Below are 16,770 nucleotides of genomic sequence, written 5' to 3'. Positions count from 1 at the left end.
TACTGTGATTTTACTCTTACTTAAAACTTTTTTAATATTTAGGCTTTTTTGTTTGCTTGTTGTCAACAGTCTTCAGGACATCCCAGCAATTTCATGGGGTTTTTGTACATCTTCAGGGTCAGTGGGTATATGATGTAAACTGAGCTGGAAGTGGCATTGTGAAATCCAATCCTTGCTCCTAATTTCAGTGGAATATGTCTTGTTAAGTACAAAGTCAGCCTTAAGATATCCAATTTCCTTGTTCATTACAAGCTTTTTAGTTTAGTGTCTCCTGGTCAAATTGTCACAGCTGTGACATGAGTAGTGTGTGGAAGGCTTGCCAAGTGAAAGGTGTCTTGCAATTCTAGGGAGCAGTGTAGGAAAATGTGTGACCTTGCCTTGTTGCTGTGGTGCAGCCACCTTGGAGCACATGGTTGATACCACTGGAGTGTAGGCACATAGCACTGCTGTACTCAGGCTGGGCTTAGGTTCATTGAGCAGTCCACATGCTTGGTTTTGGGCTTTGAAGATCCATGGTGCTGCTGCTTATTCTGTCACTTAAGGCTTGCCCAGTCCTACAGGTTCTCTTGTTTTTCCTGTTCTATACCTTCAAATTGTTTTTCCTGTTGTTGATCCATCACTATGCTTTCTATATTGTTATTGACCAACACAAGGATCCTGCTGTCTGTATTCTTCAGGATTTTGACTTTTTTCTTTTCAGAAAGCAGGTGGTAATCATTTTGTCAGCTGCTCTGTGATATTATCTGGTCTTTGCTGTGTTTTTGGGGCTAGAGGGAGCTGAGGTGTAGCATGGTAGTAGCACCATACCAGGATTCTGAGAAGGTGTGTGCTGAAGTAACACTACTCTTCAAGTTGTTTTCAAATAACGTGCCTGCTGCCTGGAAGGAGTCAGGAGAGCAGTCATGTGCTTATGAGTGAGCCCACTGCATCACGGGATGCACTAAAAGCTTACAAGAAAGAGCAGCATTCGTGGAGATAAGAAAGAATCTTGCCCTGGCACTGGAGCAGAACAGGCAGAAAAGCAGCTAGATCAGATAAGTGTCTTGAAACAGATTGCTTTTTCTCTAATACCATGCTCTTTCTTTAGGGTTGTCATTCATGCTCAAAGTTTTCATCAAAACCATGTCAATCACTGTGTCTCACTTCTAAAATCAAAGATTAGTGATTTCCCAGCCTCCTCTTACAGAATGTAACAACTCTTTGCAGCTTACTGCTCCCTTTAGTTGCTGAAACAACTTCTGTCTTTAAATATAGGAAGAAAGTATTCCAAAAGAAATTGTTCCCTGGAAACAAATACATGAGTGATCTTAAAGCATAGTGATCTGAGTATATGTTGACTAGCCATTTGTTACCCATGACTAAATAATAAATCTCTACTGTGTATATACTTTAAATGTTCTGATATGCATGCACTTGCCCAACAGTGATAAAACAATGATAGAATTTGTGTCATATGGGCTACTATATGCATTGTAATGAATTAAGTTTGTTATGGAAATAAAATTATGGTTGAAAATATCACTACTCAGGGTCCTAGGGAAAAATATAGGGACAGTGCTTGCATGTATGAAGAGGATTGGGATCAAATGAAAATATCTGCTTTTATGTGATGATAGGTTTTCTCTAACTTTTTGGAAAGGTACTTGCATCACTCTGTAGATGAGGTCTCTCAAACTAATGTTTTAGAAGGAAAAATTACATTCAGTCCTTTGTTATGTTCAGTGATTTAGGATTCTTCTGTGAGTGTAAGTTAAGTCAGAGAGTTGTTTATACTTTTAATTTATGAGTAGGTTATTTAGGATGGCATTTGCCAAGGTCTTGTCAAATATTGGAGCCTTAACTTGGGTAATGAAGATATTTTTCATCTTCAAACTCTTCATATTCGTTAGACTTGAATTGTGTTGTGGATTCTTTTTACAGATCTGCATTTTAAGGTTCTACTGTCCATTACTATGTAAAATTCTTGAGATGTCAATACAGGAAATTTTACTTGACTTAGTTTTAAAATGTCTAGATCTGTTTCCTTATTTTGTGTTTAGAGTTTATCTTTCCTTCACCACTGTTAGCTACTTTTCTTTTTGCTTTTACAGAGCTGCTCTTTTCTTTATTTGGTTTCCCAAGTATTAGTGAGCAAGAGCTCAGTGATGAGCCATACAGTGCATGTCCACCTGTTCTGTTTGGCTGTATCACAGGCTTTGTCCATGATTTGTAAGGCTATATGTCCTGCTCCCTTACTTATGGAGCCATGCCAACTGAAAATATATATAGTGCAGACACTCTCTATGTGAAAAATGTTGTTATATAAGTGGTGTACTGCAAATATACCATTCTTCTGTATCAATTTCCTTGCTTGGATCTTAGAGTTGTGGGCCATGAGTTCTATCATAGAGGCTACCTCTGGTTACCCTTTTCTCACAGAGGTTTCTCAGTTTAGACAAATGAGCTGTAGCTCTTCTCCGTGAGGAGGGGAATGAGCTGTAGTTCTTCTCTGTGTCTCCTGAGAATCGTAAAACATCCTCAGTTGGAGGGGGCCCACAAGGACCATTGAGTTCAGCTCCTGGTTCTGCGCAGCACAGCCTCACAGGTCAGCCTTGAGATGCAAGTGATGCCCAATTCTAAACCTAAAAGCTGAGAATGGTCTCTCTGTCTGTCTTCGGTTCTCTTGCTCATGAGCAGCCCTGGAGAAAACAGGCCCATCAGTACCAGGCTGAGATTGGTCCATAAATTACAAATTGAATACTGTTGAGCTACATCAGATTCAGAGATTACAGTGTAAATTGAGTGAGTTTATATATACTGGCTTTTTGATCTATGTTGTGAAGTTACTTGAGATTAAAATATTTCTTTAGTTTGCCTGTGTGAGCTCATCTTTGGCTTTATACTCTTATTTACTGAACACAGTTAATTACAAAAAATTATATATTTGGAGTGAGAAACCTGGGAGCAGTGTTCTCCTGAAGTCAATGTCATGTTTGAACCAGTGAATATTGGATTTTTAAGTTTTGTATTAAAAGTTTCTAAATTGTTATTATAAGGTGTAGTTTTTCTGTGATGAGTGTGTGTAATAAGATCTTGCTATAACCTAAGGTGGAACAGGTTGCCTAGGGAAGTTGTGGATGCACCATTCCTCAAGGTGTTCAAGGCCAGGTTGGATGCAGCTCTGAGTAACCTGGTCTAGTTGAAGGTGTTGCTGCCCATGGCAGGAGGGTTGGAACTAGATGATCTTCAGGGTCCTCTTCCAACCTTAGCATTCAAGGATGATTCTAGGAAGATGAAAACATCAGCAGTACCAAATGACAAGTTCTAATGACTTTGAGAATGATGCCTTCCTTTTTACATTTCATCTTGCCTTTAGTTCATGATGCTTTAAGATAGAGTTCACTGCTCAGTCCTAAATTTTTCTAAGTCTAAATATGAGAGCAGGAAGTTCCTGAAATCAGTCTTTGTAATTTTCAAATGCATTAGAATTATGTAAGCTGTCATGCAGAACTCTTTGGAAGACAATGTGTAAGGAAAATAGTTGGCAGAAAATTAAATAAATTTTTGCTTTACTTACATAAAGCCTATCTTCTAAAATATTCTTAACCTGAAAGATTAGAGATCCACAAGTAGGTAAAAATAGATGTGCTCCATGTATATTGCTGTTTGAATTTACTTAGTGACTTCATGATATGTGTTCACAGACTCACAGAGTGATTGAGTTTGGAAGGGACCTGTGCAGGTCATGGGTCCAGCTCCCATCTACTCAGACATAGGCACCTAAACCACCTTGCCCAGAACCATGTCCAGGCAGCTTTTGAGTATCTCCAAGGATGGAAACTCTACAACCTGTCTGGACAGCTTCTGCCAGTGCTCAGTCACCCTCAGAGTGGAAAAGTGTTTCCTGATTTTTCAGATTGTGCCCTTTGCCTCTGGTCCTGGCTTTGTCCTCTTTGCAACCCCTTCAGGTATTTATGTACATTGATAAGCTCCCTCCAAGCCTTCTCTAGACTCATCCATCCCAGATCTCTCTCCCTTCTCTCATCAGCCCTGTAATCAACTTCCTGACCCTTTTCTGGACTCTGCAGTGTGTTCATACATCTTGTGTACTGGGAACCCAGACCTGGCCACAGCACTGCAGGTGAGGCCTCACCACTGCTGATGAAAGAGGCAGGATCACCTCCCTTTATCTCCTGGCAGCACTCCTGCCAATGCAGCCCAGGATAACCACTAACCTTTGCTACAGGGGCACTTTGCTGGCTGATGCTGATCTTTGTGTTGAACAGGTTCTTTGCAAAGCTGCTTTCCAGCTGCTCACTCAGAGATTGTGCCTGATCTGAGTGGTGCCTGGGGCTGTTCTTCCCCAGATGCAGGTCTTTGCACTTGCCCTTGTTGAACGTGATGAGATGCCTGTCAGCCCTTTTTTCCAGCCTCCTGAGGTCTGTCTGGCACAGGTGTCTGATGTATCTGTCACTCCTTCCTGTTTTGTGTCATCTGCACATCTTGTTACGGGTCCATTGTGCCCCAGATAGTTAATGAAGATACTGAACAGAATGGGACCTGGTGTTGATCCCTGATGTAGGCTGCTAGATACTGACCTCCAGCTGGGTTTCATGGCCTTGATCACCACCTTCTGGGCCTGGCTATCTAGCCAGTTTTCAGTCCCCATCTCAATCTGGTCAGCCAGTCCATCCTGCATCAGCTTCTCTGTGGGAATTGTGTAAGGGCCAGTGTCAACAGACAAGTAGCCATTTGCTGTCCCATCCTAGTGAAGCCAGTTGTTTCATTGTAGAAGGTTCCTGGGGTGCCCAGGTATGACTTTGTCTTTGTGAATCTGGGTTCACCCTTCCTGACCACCTTCAGATTTTTTCCATCACCTTCCCAGGGGTTCAGATATTATCAGAGCCTTGAAATTTCATAAATGGACAATTAAGTTTGCCATCTTTATTGTGGGTAGTGGGGAGACTGACCAAGTACATCCAAAAGCAGAATTACTATAGAAGTGAAACTTCTGGGATTAAATGACATAAATCTCCTTTCAATAGAGTCTGGGATGTAATTGAGTCTTGGGTAAAGAAAAATCCCCTCTTTTATTTGGAAACCTCCTGTGTCAAGGTTATGAACTCAGTAGAAATGCAGTAATGAAATGGTGTTGCAGTGTGTTACATGTTTGGCTAATGTGTCTTTAGGGCACAATGGATGCCACTAAGGAAAGGCATGTAATAGTTCCTGTGCTTGTGCACAGGTCTGCTCTACTTTGAGTAGAGTTACAGTTGCGTGTTTCCTCTGGTGCAGGAGTTAGTATGTAATTTACAAGTATGTACACACGTTTATTTTTAAAAATATGCATAAAATATTATAGCTTAAAAAAAGATAAGATTATCTTTTACAGTCTCACGCCCCCATGTATGCATTTATAAACTTATTTATGTCTTGCCCTTCTCTAAAAGGGGAAAATCACTATATTAGTCTTTCTCAGTCTTTGTGCTTGTTCTAAAGGAAGAAACTAAGTCTCTGTTACCTTTGCATCAGATAAAGCTATGGTAGGAAGGTTGTCATGCCCTTCTGTTGTAATTTATGATGCTGTGTGTTTACTTCAGTCAGAGCCATAATGCTGTACACTGGTTACACATTCTTTCCTAGCATCCATATTCTGCCCACATAATGGAGTTGTAGCCATTAGTTTTCATGTCCTTTAAGGTTAGCAAAAACTTCAAAAAATGTCTTGCCATGCTAATAAAACCTCTGCAGTACTTGGACCATGTTTAAAAAGTTATTTCTAATAATAGTGTAGAAAATGAGAACTATTTCTTGTATCCTCTTATGACAGATACAGCACGTGTCACTTGGATTGGATTGTGTTCATATTTCTTACACAGCCAGCCTTGGGTAAACATGATGGAAGGACAGGCAGCAATCTAGGATGACAGGAATTCAGGAAGACAGTGAAGACTGAAGGCTTGAGTTTCTGACAGGCATCTTCTGAGTCTTGCTGAAGTAATGTAAGATGTTACCGCCTCTGAAAGAGATGGTAACCAACTCTTGCCAACTGTTTCTGTGCTCTAAGTAGATGCTGCCATTTCCCTAGCAGGCTAGCAGCACACTAGTCATAGAATCACAGAACAGCCCAGCTTGGAAGGGACCTCAGGAGATGATCTGGGAAAGGGGACCTAGGTGAGACTATCTTGTGTCCTGTCCATCTGTATCTTGAAAACCTCCAGCAATGGGGGCTGTACTGTGTCTCTTGGTGAGATTTTCAATGATGAAGTGTTCTCAGACAAGCTCTAGCTGCACAGTGAATTTATAGTATGCACCTGCACCTTCAGTGGTGAGTGAAGTGCCATACTGGAGTGGGAGAGAGCAAGAGTTCCTATGTGCTGCTCTGATGGTGGCAGGAGGCTGGCTCACACAGCTGTGAGCAGTGTTATCTGAAACTGCTGACACACTGGTGCTGGGAGGACTGGTGTCAGTGCCCTCAGAACTCTTCCCCTAAAGTTTTCTCATTTTAGGCAACAAAACCACAGCCCATGAGTTACAGTAGTTTTAGAAAAAAACCAAAACTTCCACTGTTTTGTGGTTTCATTTTATGTGCAGTTTCATTGTATTTGTTTTTATTAGGAATATAGTATGTAAGGAAACAGACTCACCACTGAACATCACCTTGGTTTTGCAACCAAGAGGCTTTATTATACTTACTTCCAGATAGGTGTTTTTTTCCCCTTAAAGATCATAGAATCATAGAGTAGTTTGGGTTGGAAGGGACCTTTAAAGATCCTCTCTCTAGTCCAAACCCCCTGCAATGAGTGGGGGGATATCTGCAACTGAATTTTCCAATTTGATGTTGAATGGTTCCAGAGATAGGGCATCTAATGTTTCTGTGGGCAACCTGTGCCAGTGTTTCACCATGTTCATCATTAAAAATTTCCTTTTATCTAATCTGATATTAAGATATAAATGTTTCTGTTATTTTTACAGCTGTTGCAGAAATTGCTTTAATGACAGAATAACAGGTTGCTTGTATTCAGACTAACAGAAAACTTGTATTCACTCATTTTACTAGTATATTTTAAATTGTAGAAGGTTTTGTCAGGAATTCTGGGCATCTTTGTTTAACTGAGTTGCTGGAAGTGTAGTATTTTGTTTCTGCAGTGTAAAACTGGTGCACACCTTCACTTTGGATTTTATTATTTGGAGTTTATTGTTCAGTCTGTTATTTCTAAGTGGCAGCCATTGTCCTTGGTCCTGTAGTGTAGTGTCTGAGTTTCTTACTGCTTTTTATTACACAGTCAGTTGCTTATTGCTGATTCTCTTTAAATAAGATTAAAGTCTTGCATTTGGGGTTTTTTTTTAAAGGTAATAAGGGTAACTTAGTGGTAGATAGTGGTAATCCTCTGTTTGGAAAAATACAGGAAATTATCTGAGTATCTTGTTTGAGAGTGTGTGTGTGTATGTGTGTATGCTCATAAAATTGATCAGTATAGACTTGTTTTAGGAAGATCTTGGAATAACTGTGTCAAATAAGACCCAATTTACTTTTGTGTTTTAAAGTCAACAGGTTGTTTCAGTTGTGCAGTTAATAGCAGATCATTAGTTTTCAAGAACTGTGCCAGCTATAATGTTGGGAGAATAAAACATATATGAAAATCACTGTTGACTTTTTTGTTTTAGGCATTTGAATATTTAATATTTGCTGACATAGTGACAGCTTTAAATTCTCTTTATTTTGCATGGGTTAGTATATATATGTATATATATATACACACACACATATATTATGGGAAGTATTAAGAATGCTTTTATTTCTCATTTGTCTTTCTGACTTTTTTTAACTCTCTGATGCAATAGTACAATTGTTTTGAAGCAAAACCCCTTACCAACTGCATAGTGGGTGCTGTAGGTGGAATAGTGACATTTTCAGTAGTTTGCTTAGTGAGCTGTATTTAAATTTACCAAAAATAAAACTTGTCTGTTGTAAATCACTTGATATTGACAGGATTGTTGTTGAAAGAAATTGGCAAAACTAATAATAGGTGGGTTAATTCCTTAGTCTCTTGATAAGCTATCACTTTAGCAAAAGCTGTTTTATTACTACCTCAGGATATCCTGTTGCATGGCTTTATCATCAGTTTTATTACTTTATATAATAAATGATGGAAGGATGAAGTTGAAATCTTGGTGAGTTCCCAGCACTTTTTTCTGTGAATTAACATAAGTGATTTCTTAGTATAGGAAAGCAGAACATAAGCATGTATTTAAAACTGAACATATGTTGGAATGCTTTCCCTTTCCTAGGTCTTGGTTATTTGCTTATTACCACTTTTTTATCTTTCTTTTTTTTCCCCTCTGAATGTTGTTAATCTACTGTATTATCACAAGAACTGACATTTTCCTTTTCAAATGGGTGCTGTTCAAAACAAGGTGCAGAGAAGTAAAAAAAAAAAAAGGCTAGCTGAGACCCCCACAAGCCAAGAACTCCTAACATGCTTGCTTTAGTAGTCTCTCTTGTCCATATGGTAGGATGGAAAATGTGTTTAATGGCTGGTAATTAAGGAAGTCAAATGAAAAAAAAAATAAATCTAAAGGTACTTGTTACTTACTTAGTGTTTGCTAAACAAAGCAGCAGAGCTGTCATTCATCATTTTAAAATTAATTGCAAGTTGATGCAGTAATAATTTTGTTTCTACACAAAGCTTAAAGTCACTAGCATAATTAAAACAGGGCTGAATTTGGACTACAGATTTATATTAGTACCTGATTAAAATTAGTTTTAATTAAATCTTAACAATTTAGTATATGTTGAGTCTATTATCTACTTTTTTCTATCTAAAAAGAAATGCTATCATATAATTTCTGCCATAAATTTTAGTCTAATCAGGAATAACCTTTGGATTCTTCAAGAAAATTTGTGTTTCTGCTGTGCTGCTGATGTTCAGTAAATTTGGAGAAGAAAACTTCGGGAAAGATGCCAGTTCTGCAGAGAAATTATTTTTCTTATGTAGCAAGGAAAGTGGGAAACAAAACATGTCACAAGGCAATTGGAGAAGTTATAAAAAAATAAAGCTCAACACAAAGTAACCCTGGAACACTGACCGTCTACTACCATGTTTGGCTTGTAGTTGTCAAACTGATGTAAACTGTGTTCATGTTGTTTGAGAACAGATGTGTTTATAATGAGCATAGAATCAACAAATTGACATAAAAATTAGAATCAGGAAAAGAAAATAGTTTTACCCAATTTTTGCTCTTCCTACTTAACATTTTTGCCACGTCTTGACTGTACCGTGTGGAATATTCCAGTTGCAAGGATGTAATCAACAGCTTTTTGCAGTACTAATGTGAAAACAAATATGTGGAAATCTTAGTCCCTTTTTTTCTTTCAGGACCACTACACCAGGAGAGACTAAACTCCTGGCTTCTGAAGTCTATGATATCCTTCAGTCTTCCAACATGTCAGACATGGACAATGTGAATGAGATGAATTATCGTCGGCGGAAAGCACAGTTTTTCCTTGGCAGCACAAATAAGCGTGCCAAGACAGTGGTTTTGCATATAGATGGCCTTGATGATTCGGTAAGGAAACCTTCAGAGTTTGTGTAAATAAGGCATGCTGTACTGAGAGTTATTTTAACTCCAGAAATCCAGTGAGGCTCCCTGTGTCACATCATTAATTGTCAGCAATTTCTGTGAATTGTATTTTGAAGCATGAGATATGTATAAAATATTGCATAAATTCAGCTTACTCAGAACACCTAAAGAAGAAGCTTTAAGGCAGTTTTCTTGATGGTTTTTCAAGAAAGAATAGAAGGTACCTTCAGGATTTTTCACTTAAGGATCTCTTGTAGTTGTATAAGTGTGTTGATCTAAAAAAAGTTTCCTTTTAGTTAAGAGAGATTTCAGACACTGGGAGTTTTTTTATTATTTGTAATTTAGCAATGCTGTATTTTCTTTGAGCTGGTTTTGCTGCATCTTTTCATTGTCTGTGGGATCTTTTCTACTGTAGTGACCAGAATGGCATTTGAATTAATGAGGTCTCACTGAGTCTTTATGTAATGTCAGAATAACTTCTACAGATTTATCTACCATACCCCTGTAGATAACACCCCAGGGCCATGTTTGCCTTTTTACGGCTGCCAAACAGCATGTAGGCTGTTTAAGCACGTTATCCACAAGTGCCCTCCGGACTCTGTATCTTTCAGTTTTGTACCCATTTTAAATGATCAAACCTGATCCTTTGCTTTGTTGCTTTGCATTCTGCCAAGTAAGCATGTCCACGGGCCTAGTTTACCAACAGCATTCCCACTGTTCTGTTTTCACAAGACCATCGTTAATTCCTTTAGAAATAACATGCTGCTCTAGCTCACTTTATACAAATATTTTTTACAGTTTTGGCCTTCCAGCACTTGCTCTAGCTAAAAGGCAGTGCTTTGTCAACACCATTGGATTTGCTACTCAGTGAAATTTTTTAAATTCAGTCCCATAGGTTGTTGTTTTTAAGCTTGTAGTTGATTTGTTTGTTTACAGGTATCTCCAAGCAAGAAATTTCATCCACTTCTACTTCCTGAGTTTAGATGTTTTGCTTGTAGTCCAATTCTATCTTAAAAGCATGTCTTTTTCTTCAACAAATGGAACTTAGCAATATTTGTGGAGTTTTCTCTCTGCAATGCTGAGGTAAAGATATTGTGAAAAAGTATAGGGTATTTAGATATTCATCTTTAGAGAGCAAAACTGCAGGTAGATCACACCAGCATGTTTTCCTAGCTTGTTGTTAAAGGAAGGTCTGTCTGTGCACAGGCTGAGATAGCTGGTGTATGTAGCTCTGTATTTCATCAGATGGTTAAAGAAATGCTAAGAGATGCTCACCAGAAGTTAAACATCCCTGTAATTAAGTGTTATGATAAGTTGGGACTGGGAGGGTGTTAAAGCTTGTGAGCAACAAAAGCCATTTAGTTTCATTCAGTACTTTATTCCTGACTTAAGTAGCAGAGAATATTAGGCTGCATGTATGAGTTTGAGAGGCATAGTGAGTAAACACAGAGCTTTAGACACGGTGTTCTCAGTCATTTACATTTATAAATGGAAACTGCTGTCAGGAATGGTTGCAGGTCCTACAAATGCTTGTGGATTTCAAAACCTCAAATAGTAGATAATTGATTGTTTCAGGAAGAGAGGGGAAAGGTCATTTGTTCTTTAATGTGGTGTTTTAAGATCTAATAATCAAATTTGGTGATAAAGGTAAAAAACAAGGCAGTAGTTCAGGAGTTTGTGGCATGCCCCTCAGTCAGTTTTCTAGTCTGTACATTATAGTAGTATTTGTGAGAGGTATGGTAATCAGGGTTTGATGTGTAAGAAAATAACCTAAATTTTGTCTGTGCCCATGCTTCAGGAGTACCATGCAGAAGTATGTTTAGTTGTGTATTGCTGGGTTTGCGGCTACCTGCCCGTGAAATGGCTTTTGCAAAGTATGTCTGTGCAGCAAAGCTGGTGCCTGCCAAGCTGCCAGCTTTTTACAGAGTTTGTGTGGACCTTAGTAAGTTTTTTCTTTTAAGAAATTATTCACCAGTTTTCTGGTCATGGAAAGCCTCATTTTGAATTAAACTGAGGTGCCTGTGACTCACCTGGGATCTTAAGAGTAAAAAGCTGAATTCTGTCACAGAATTGCTACACACCCATGTATGAATTTATTTTTTTAGGCTAAGAAGCTATGAAAGTTTTGCTTCCTGTGTCCAGATGTAGGTTTCAACTTTGACTTGTGTCAAGGCAGCCTATCATCTTTGCATCAAATATTTCCTTTCTATAGTAAAGGTAGCCTATCTGACAAAGGTATGTTTTGGAAAACTCAAAAATGTTAGCTATTTCAATACTCAAAAATGTTAGCTGTTTCAATACATAAACTTACACAAATGAATTGTTTCAATATATATGCTAGACTGCTAAAAAACCCCCCAAACTGCTTCAGTTCATTCTTCCAGAGATTAAAAGAATTTAATTTGCTTGTTGTACATGTGAATACTGACTAGTGATTATTTGGTAACTAATGCAAATATACTTTGAAATAACTAATTATTTAAAACCTTACAGAAAAAAAAAAAGGTGAATAATTATTTTAAACCTGTTTTAAAGGCTGTCACTTTATTTCTGATACAGTCCATCTTTTTTTATCCCCTTCTGTGCTAGCAGTCTCTCCAAGTATACTTTAATTCTTTTTGTTGCAACCATGTTGTGCAAATATTAAAAGGAAAAAAGTGGAACATTCTAAGGTAATGTAGCAGATGCAACTAGCACGGGTCAATGTAATGTTACAGCACAGTAGGTGATGTCACTTGCTTTAAACATAACACTCTGTGGGTTATCAACCAAGTATTTTCCCTTTAAAATAAGAATTAAGCATGTGCTGTGCCGTGATGTCTGTGAGCTGCCACAGATGAAGCAGCTGAAAGGTACAACAGCTGCTTTGATGCATTCAGTCAGTATGGAGCCAAGGTGTCTGATAAATAGCAACTTAAACACTAACTACTCATCAATGAGCACTTCAGTCAATCAGACCTTAACCAGAGGGGACTGTTTAGCTGATCACACAGAGAAAAACATTCTTTGCTTTTCAGCACTTTTCTCTAATTATTTACAGTTGATTCCATCCTTCTTTGACTTCTAAAGTGTAAGCAAATTTTCTTTTGCAGCAAGAGAGTCTAATATTTGTGCACTAAAATGTAAGTCTTAGTTTTTCTGTTACTCAAGCGCACTTTTGTAACCATGTGCTTTGAGACATACAGGAACACAATTAATTGTGAGTATTGTCACAGAGTATGTTTTTTAATTGTGGGACTTTGTTTTTCAGTCTCGAAGGAATCTTTGTGAAGAAGCCTTGTTGAAAATTAAAGGTGTTATTAGTTTTACCTTTCAAATGGCTGTTCAAAGGTGTGTGGTCCGAATTCGCTCAGATTTAAAAGCAGAGGTAAGTGCTTTGTAACCCTCCAGACCCTCACGTTATTGCATTCTGTTGCACTGAGCTCTTGCTTTTTTCTGTGTGTTTGTAGGCGCTGGCAACAGCGATAGCATCAACCAAAGTTATGAAGGCACAGCAAGTTGTGAAAAGTGAAAGTGGTGAGGAGGTAGGATCTCTTTCTTTCTAAATACCAATTGTTACAGCTCAGCTGTATCTTCAATATCAGCTCCTCCGTGCCCATAACATCTGGTAGTAGGCAAAATTTTTTAAGCATGAGTGTTACACATCCAGTACAAGAGACTCAAAGATCTCCTGTGTCAGGATACAAATCCATGGAACAGTTACATGGAAATTACTGTTCAGAAGAAGGATGAAAGTACTGTAACTGATTATCTCTATAATGATATGAAAAGGGTCTCAATGGCAGTGGTGGGCTTTCTTGGTTGGTGTTGCTGATGTGCTTTTTTTTTCATAACTACTACGCTAAAAGATAGTTGTATTTACTTGATACTTTCTCTTCCCTTTTAAGCCGAAGCTTTTCTTGTCTTTCTTCTAAGCATAGTAGGTTCCATTTATGTTCTTGCTCTATAGGGCAACGGGGAGGAGTTTCACAATGTACATGCCTGTCACCCTGAACATGTATATTATGTATATTATAACTTTGATTCATTCTTTTCAGTTGCAACATTTGACATAATTTTAATCTGTTGTGTTTTACCAGATGCTAGTTCCGTTCCAAGATACTCCAGTGGAAGTAGAGCAGAACACAGATCTACCTGAGTATTTGCCAGAAGATGAGAGCCCTACTAAGGAGCAGGACAAAGCAGTGTCTCGTGTTGGCTCACACCCAGAAGGTGCAGCAAGTTGGCTCAGCACAGCAGCAAACTTTCTATCAAGATCTTTCTACTGGTGACTTGTGTTTGGTGTTGAAAGACTGTGTGAATGAACCAACAAGGGGGCCAGTTTTCCATTGGTGTGGTGAACTGCCAAGTGCAATTTGCAATAAATCATCGCGAAAATTTTAGATTAAGCAAACGTATGCTGCATTTTACATTTTATTGGACGTTAAGCCTGATAGGGCAGGGGTCAAAGGACAGAGGCCTCCAATCAAATTGTTCCTTCATTAGTTTTTCATGTAGATTTTATTGCTTCACTTTTTAAAAATGGGTCCACTCTTATATACCAAATGTTTATGCTATACCTATAGAACTTTAAGTTAAGTTTGACTTCACATGAAACACATGGTAGAGAGAATCCATTCAACTCGTCTCAGGGCCTCTGTGAAAGAAAATTCTTAATAGCTCCAGTTCTACATTGAATGAAACTCCCTTTTCATTTCTACATCCCTTTGGACTAACATTGTTTTGTTCAATTTTCTAGATTTTGACTCCAGAGAAAAATACAGTCTGCCTCTTTTTTTGGCCTTTGTTTTTGCCAGCTGTGTTCACAGCATGAGCACGAGGATCCCCCCTTTTGCTGTTAAAACTAGAATCACTACAGACTTGAAATATGTAACCCTTTTATGTATATTGATTTTTTTTCCCAGCCTGCCCTTAACTATTGGAGTGCTTAAGATAAGAAAAAAGGGACTGAAAAAACACAAATATGTATACATACATTGTACAGTAAATAAACTAGAACATATTTGTAATGATGGGTGTGACTGACTTATATATATACATATATATAACTAATAAATACCACTGACTGCTGTTTAGGCTAGCTGGGAAGACTAGCAGAAAAAGCTGTGGTCTGATGTAGTGATGACCCCTTGCAGCTCTGCCTGCAGAGAATAGAGGAATGTAGACTATATTTGATTAAGAAATGGTGTTTACTGTTAGGAAATATTTAATGGTAACTAAAACTTTAAACTTGAAGTATAAAGCAGGACAGAATGCCTCTTTTGCCACAGTGCCACACTCGTAAATTTTGACTTTTTTTTGTTTGTTCCCCCCTAACAATCTCGATATGCAATTACTGTTTCCTCCTAATGTCTTTCATGAGACTCCCATGAAAATACATCAGCTTGGCTTAAAAACATATGCAAACAATTGGCTTTGCCCTGTAACTTACAGACAGTATAAGTCTAAAAATGTCCTAGTAATTCCTGTGAGCAGAAGTGATAATAAAAGCAAAACTTCTGTAGGTAGAGAATAACATATATCTGAGCTGTTAGTAAACACTGTGCCTGAGAGGATTCAATACACAGTGCTTGAGAGCTGCAGTGCCCCTGCTTTGTTGCACCAGAGAAATACAGCTGAGAACTTTGAAACATGTTATAAATGTTGTTATATAGTGCTTTTTTGTGGTAATGTATTTGCTATAATATGAATCATATTTACCACTTGGAGACTCAGAAAAGAAATTTAATGTATCAAAGTTATTCTGCTGTGCCTATGCACAAGGAATAAATAAAAAAACCCACAGGCCGTCGTAGTCCTACAGAAATGCTGAGGATATGATAATGTAAAATAATAATAATAATGATAATAATGCAGGTCAGAGTTCACCCACCCAGGTTAATTGTCATTCTGGGGAAAAAAAGAAACCCAAAATCTTGTTGGCAGACTAGATGTCTCATGTTTTTTAATATATCTAGTTTATTTTTGATTCAGGTTTACACGCACAGATTGAAAATACAGGCTTTTCAGGGCATGTATTGCTTTAAATATGTAATGCTCTTCATATTGCTGTCTAGAATGTTACAGTACCAAATGTGTTTGAAAAGTCCTCTGTTCTATAGCCATGAATGCAGAGTTTTGTTTTTCTGCATTAACATCTGTTTGCATTTGCATTACTGCACATCTATTTACTAAAAGACTACACCCTTTGGATATTAATGGTTCAATACCAGTAGGTATTACAGTTCGTTTGTGCATTCGGTCTGTAGATGTGCTTTTATGACAGTATTGCAGCTCTTGTAGAACAGTTTAAGGCATCTGTAAAAGTTTTTGAAATACATTGTAAAATAATAAAGGATAATATAACTAAACAAAGCATGACTGGTGCCTTTTTAAATGTCTAAAGAAAATCTGGTGCCTTCTTGTATGTTCTGCCATTCTTTTAAGCTGCTTGTGGTTTTAGAAGTGTTTTCATCTGTAATTTCGCAGTGAGGAATGCAGATGTCCAGTTGTAGTGACTCCTTTGCTGTATGTCACTCCTTTTGTATGTGTGAAGAACATGCTTACATTTCAAAGTTTTCTGTAAAAAGTGGGTAAGCAGATGATTCTTGACAATATTATTTCAAATTGATTCTTAGGGGGCTTTTTTGGACATTAGCTTTTTTAATAACTGATGCTATGTAGGTCATATTTCATTAGGGAAATTAAGAAAAATCAACACTTCTGGAGAAATTGCTTTGATAAAAGTGGGGGGGGGGGAAGTCATAACACAGACTCATTAATTTATGTTTCTACTTTTTCAGAGGTCAGATGAAGAATAAGAAAACCCTTTTGCTCTGACCTAAGGATATGACAAAAAAAATTACTGCAAAATTAGAGGCTTCTAAAAACAAGCTGAACTGGGGGATGGGGCATTGGTATTGCATTGCCAAGTTGCAAAGTACTCAGTTGCCAAGGAAGTTGCTGCTTACATCATGGTGGAAGTTCCTGAATTGTCCTAGGGTTATTTCTGTACAGCATAATGGAATAATCACTACCATGTTTCCTCATAATAAGAGTAAATGCTGATGGGATAGGTAGAGGCAAAATTGAGGCTCATAGCTGTGCCTCTGTGTGCAGCTGTCAAAGCACTGTAAGCATTCTGCAGTACAGTGAAATAAATTATACTCTGGCTTTCCCACTCCAAATCACCTATGGCTTATTCTGTACAAAAATAGCTGATGTGGC

General features: G+C 38.0%; 1 protein-coding gene across 2 annotated transcripts in view; it reads left to right on the top strand.

The window, feature by feature from the left end:
* ARMC1 (armadillo repeat containing 1) overlaps positions 1-15,918 on the top strand; it is a 34,125-nt gene extending 18,207 nt beyond the window's left edge. For both annotated transcript variants that reach the window (XM_077186063.1, XM_054635238.2), the window contains exons 4-7: positions 9,360-9,549; positions 12,815-12,931; positions 13,014-13,088; positions 13,644-15,918. In XM_077186063.1, coding sequence (XP_077042178.1) covers positions 9,360-9,549; positions 12,815-12,931; positions 13,014-13,088; positions 13,644-13,835 — 574 coding nt within the window. In that variant the 3' untranslated portion in view covers positions 13,836-15,918. The remainder of the gene's footprint in view (positions 1-9,359; positions 9,550-12,814; positions 12,932-13,013; positions 13,089-13,643) is intronic.
* Positions 15,919-16,770: the final 852 nt, after the last annotated feature.

The sequence above is a fragment of the Agelaius phoeniceus genome, chromosome 1 (genome assembly GCF_051311805.1).
Source record: "Agelaius phoeniceus isolate bAgePho1 chromosome 1, bAgePho1.hap1, whole genome shotgun sequence".
NCBI classification, from domain to species: Eukaryota; Metazoa; Chordata; class Aves; order Passeriformes; family Icteridae; genus Agelaius; species Agelaius phoeniceus.
The sequence above is the reverse complement of the archived record's forward strand: the minus strand, read 5'-3'. Positions and strand labels throughout refer to the sequence as shown.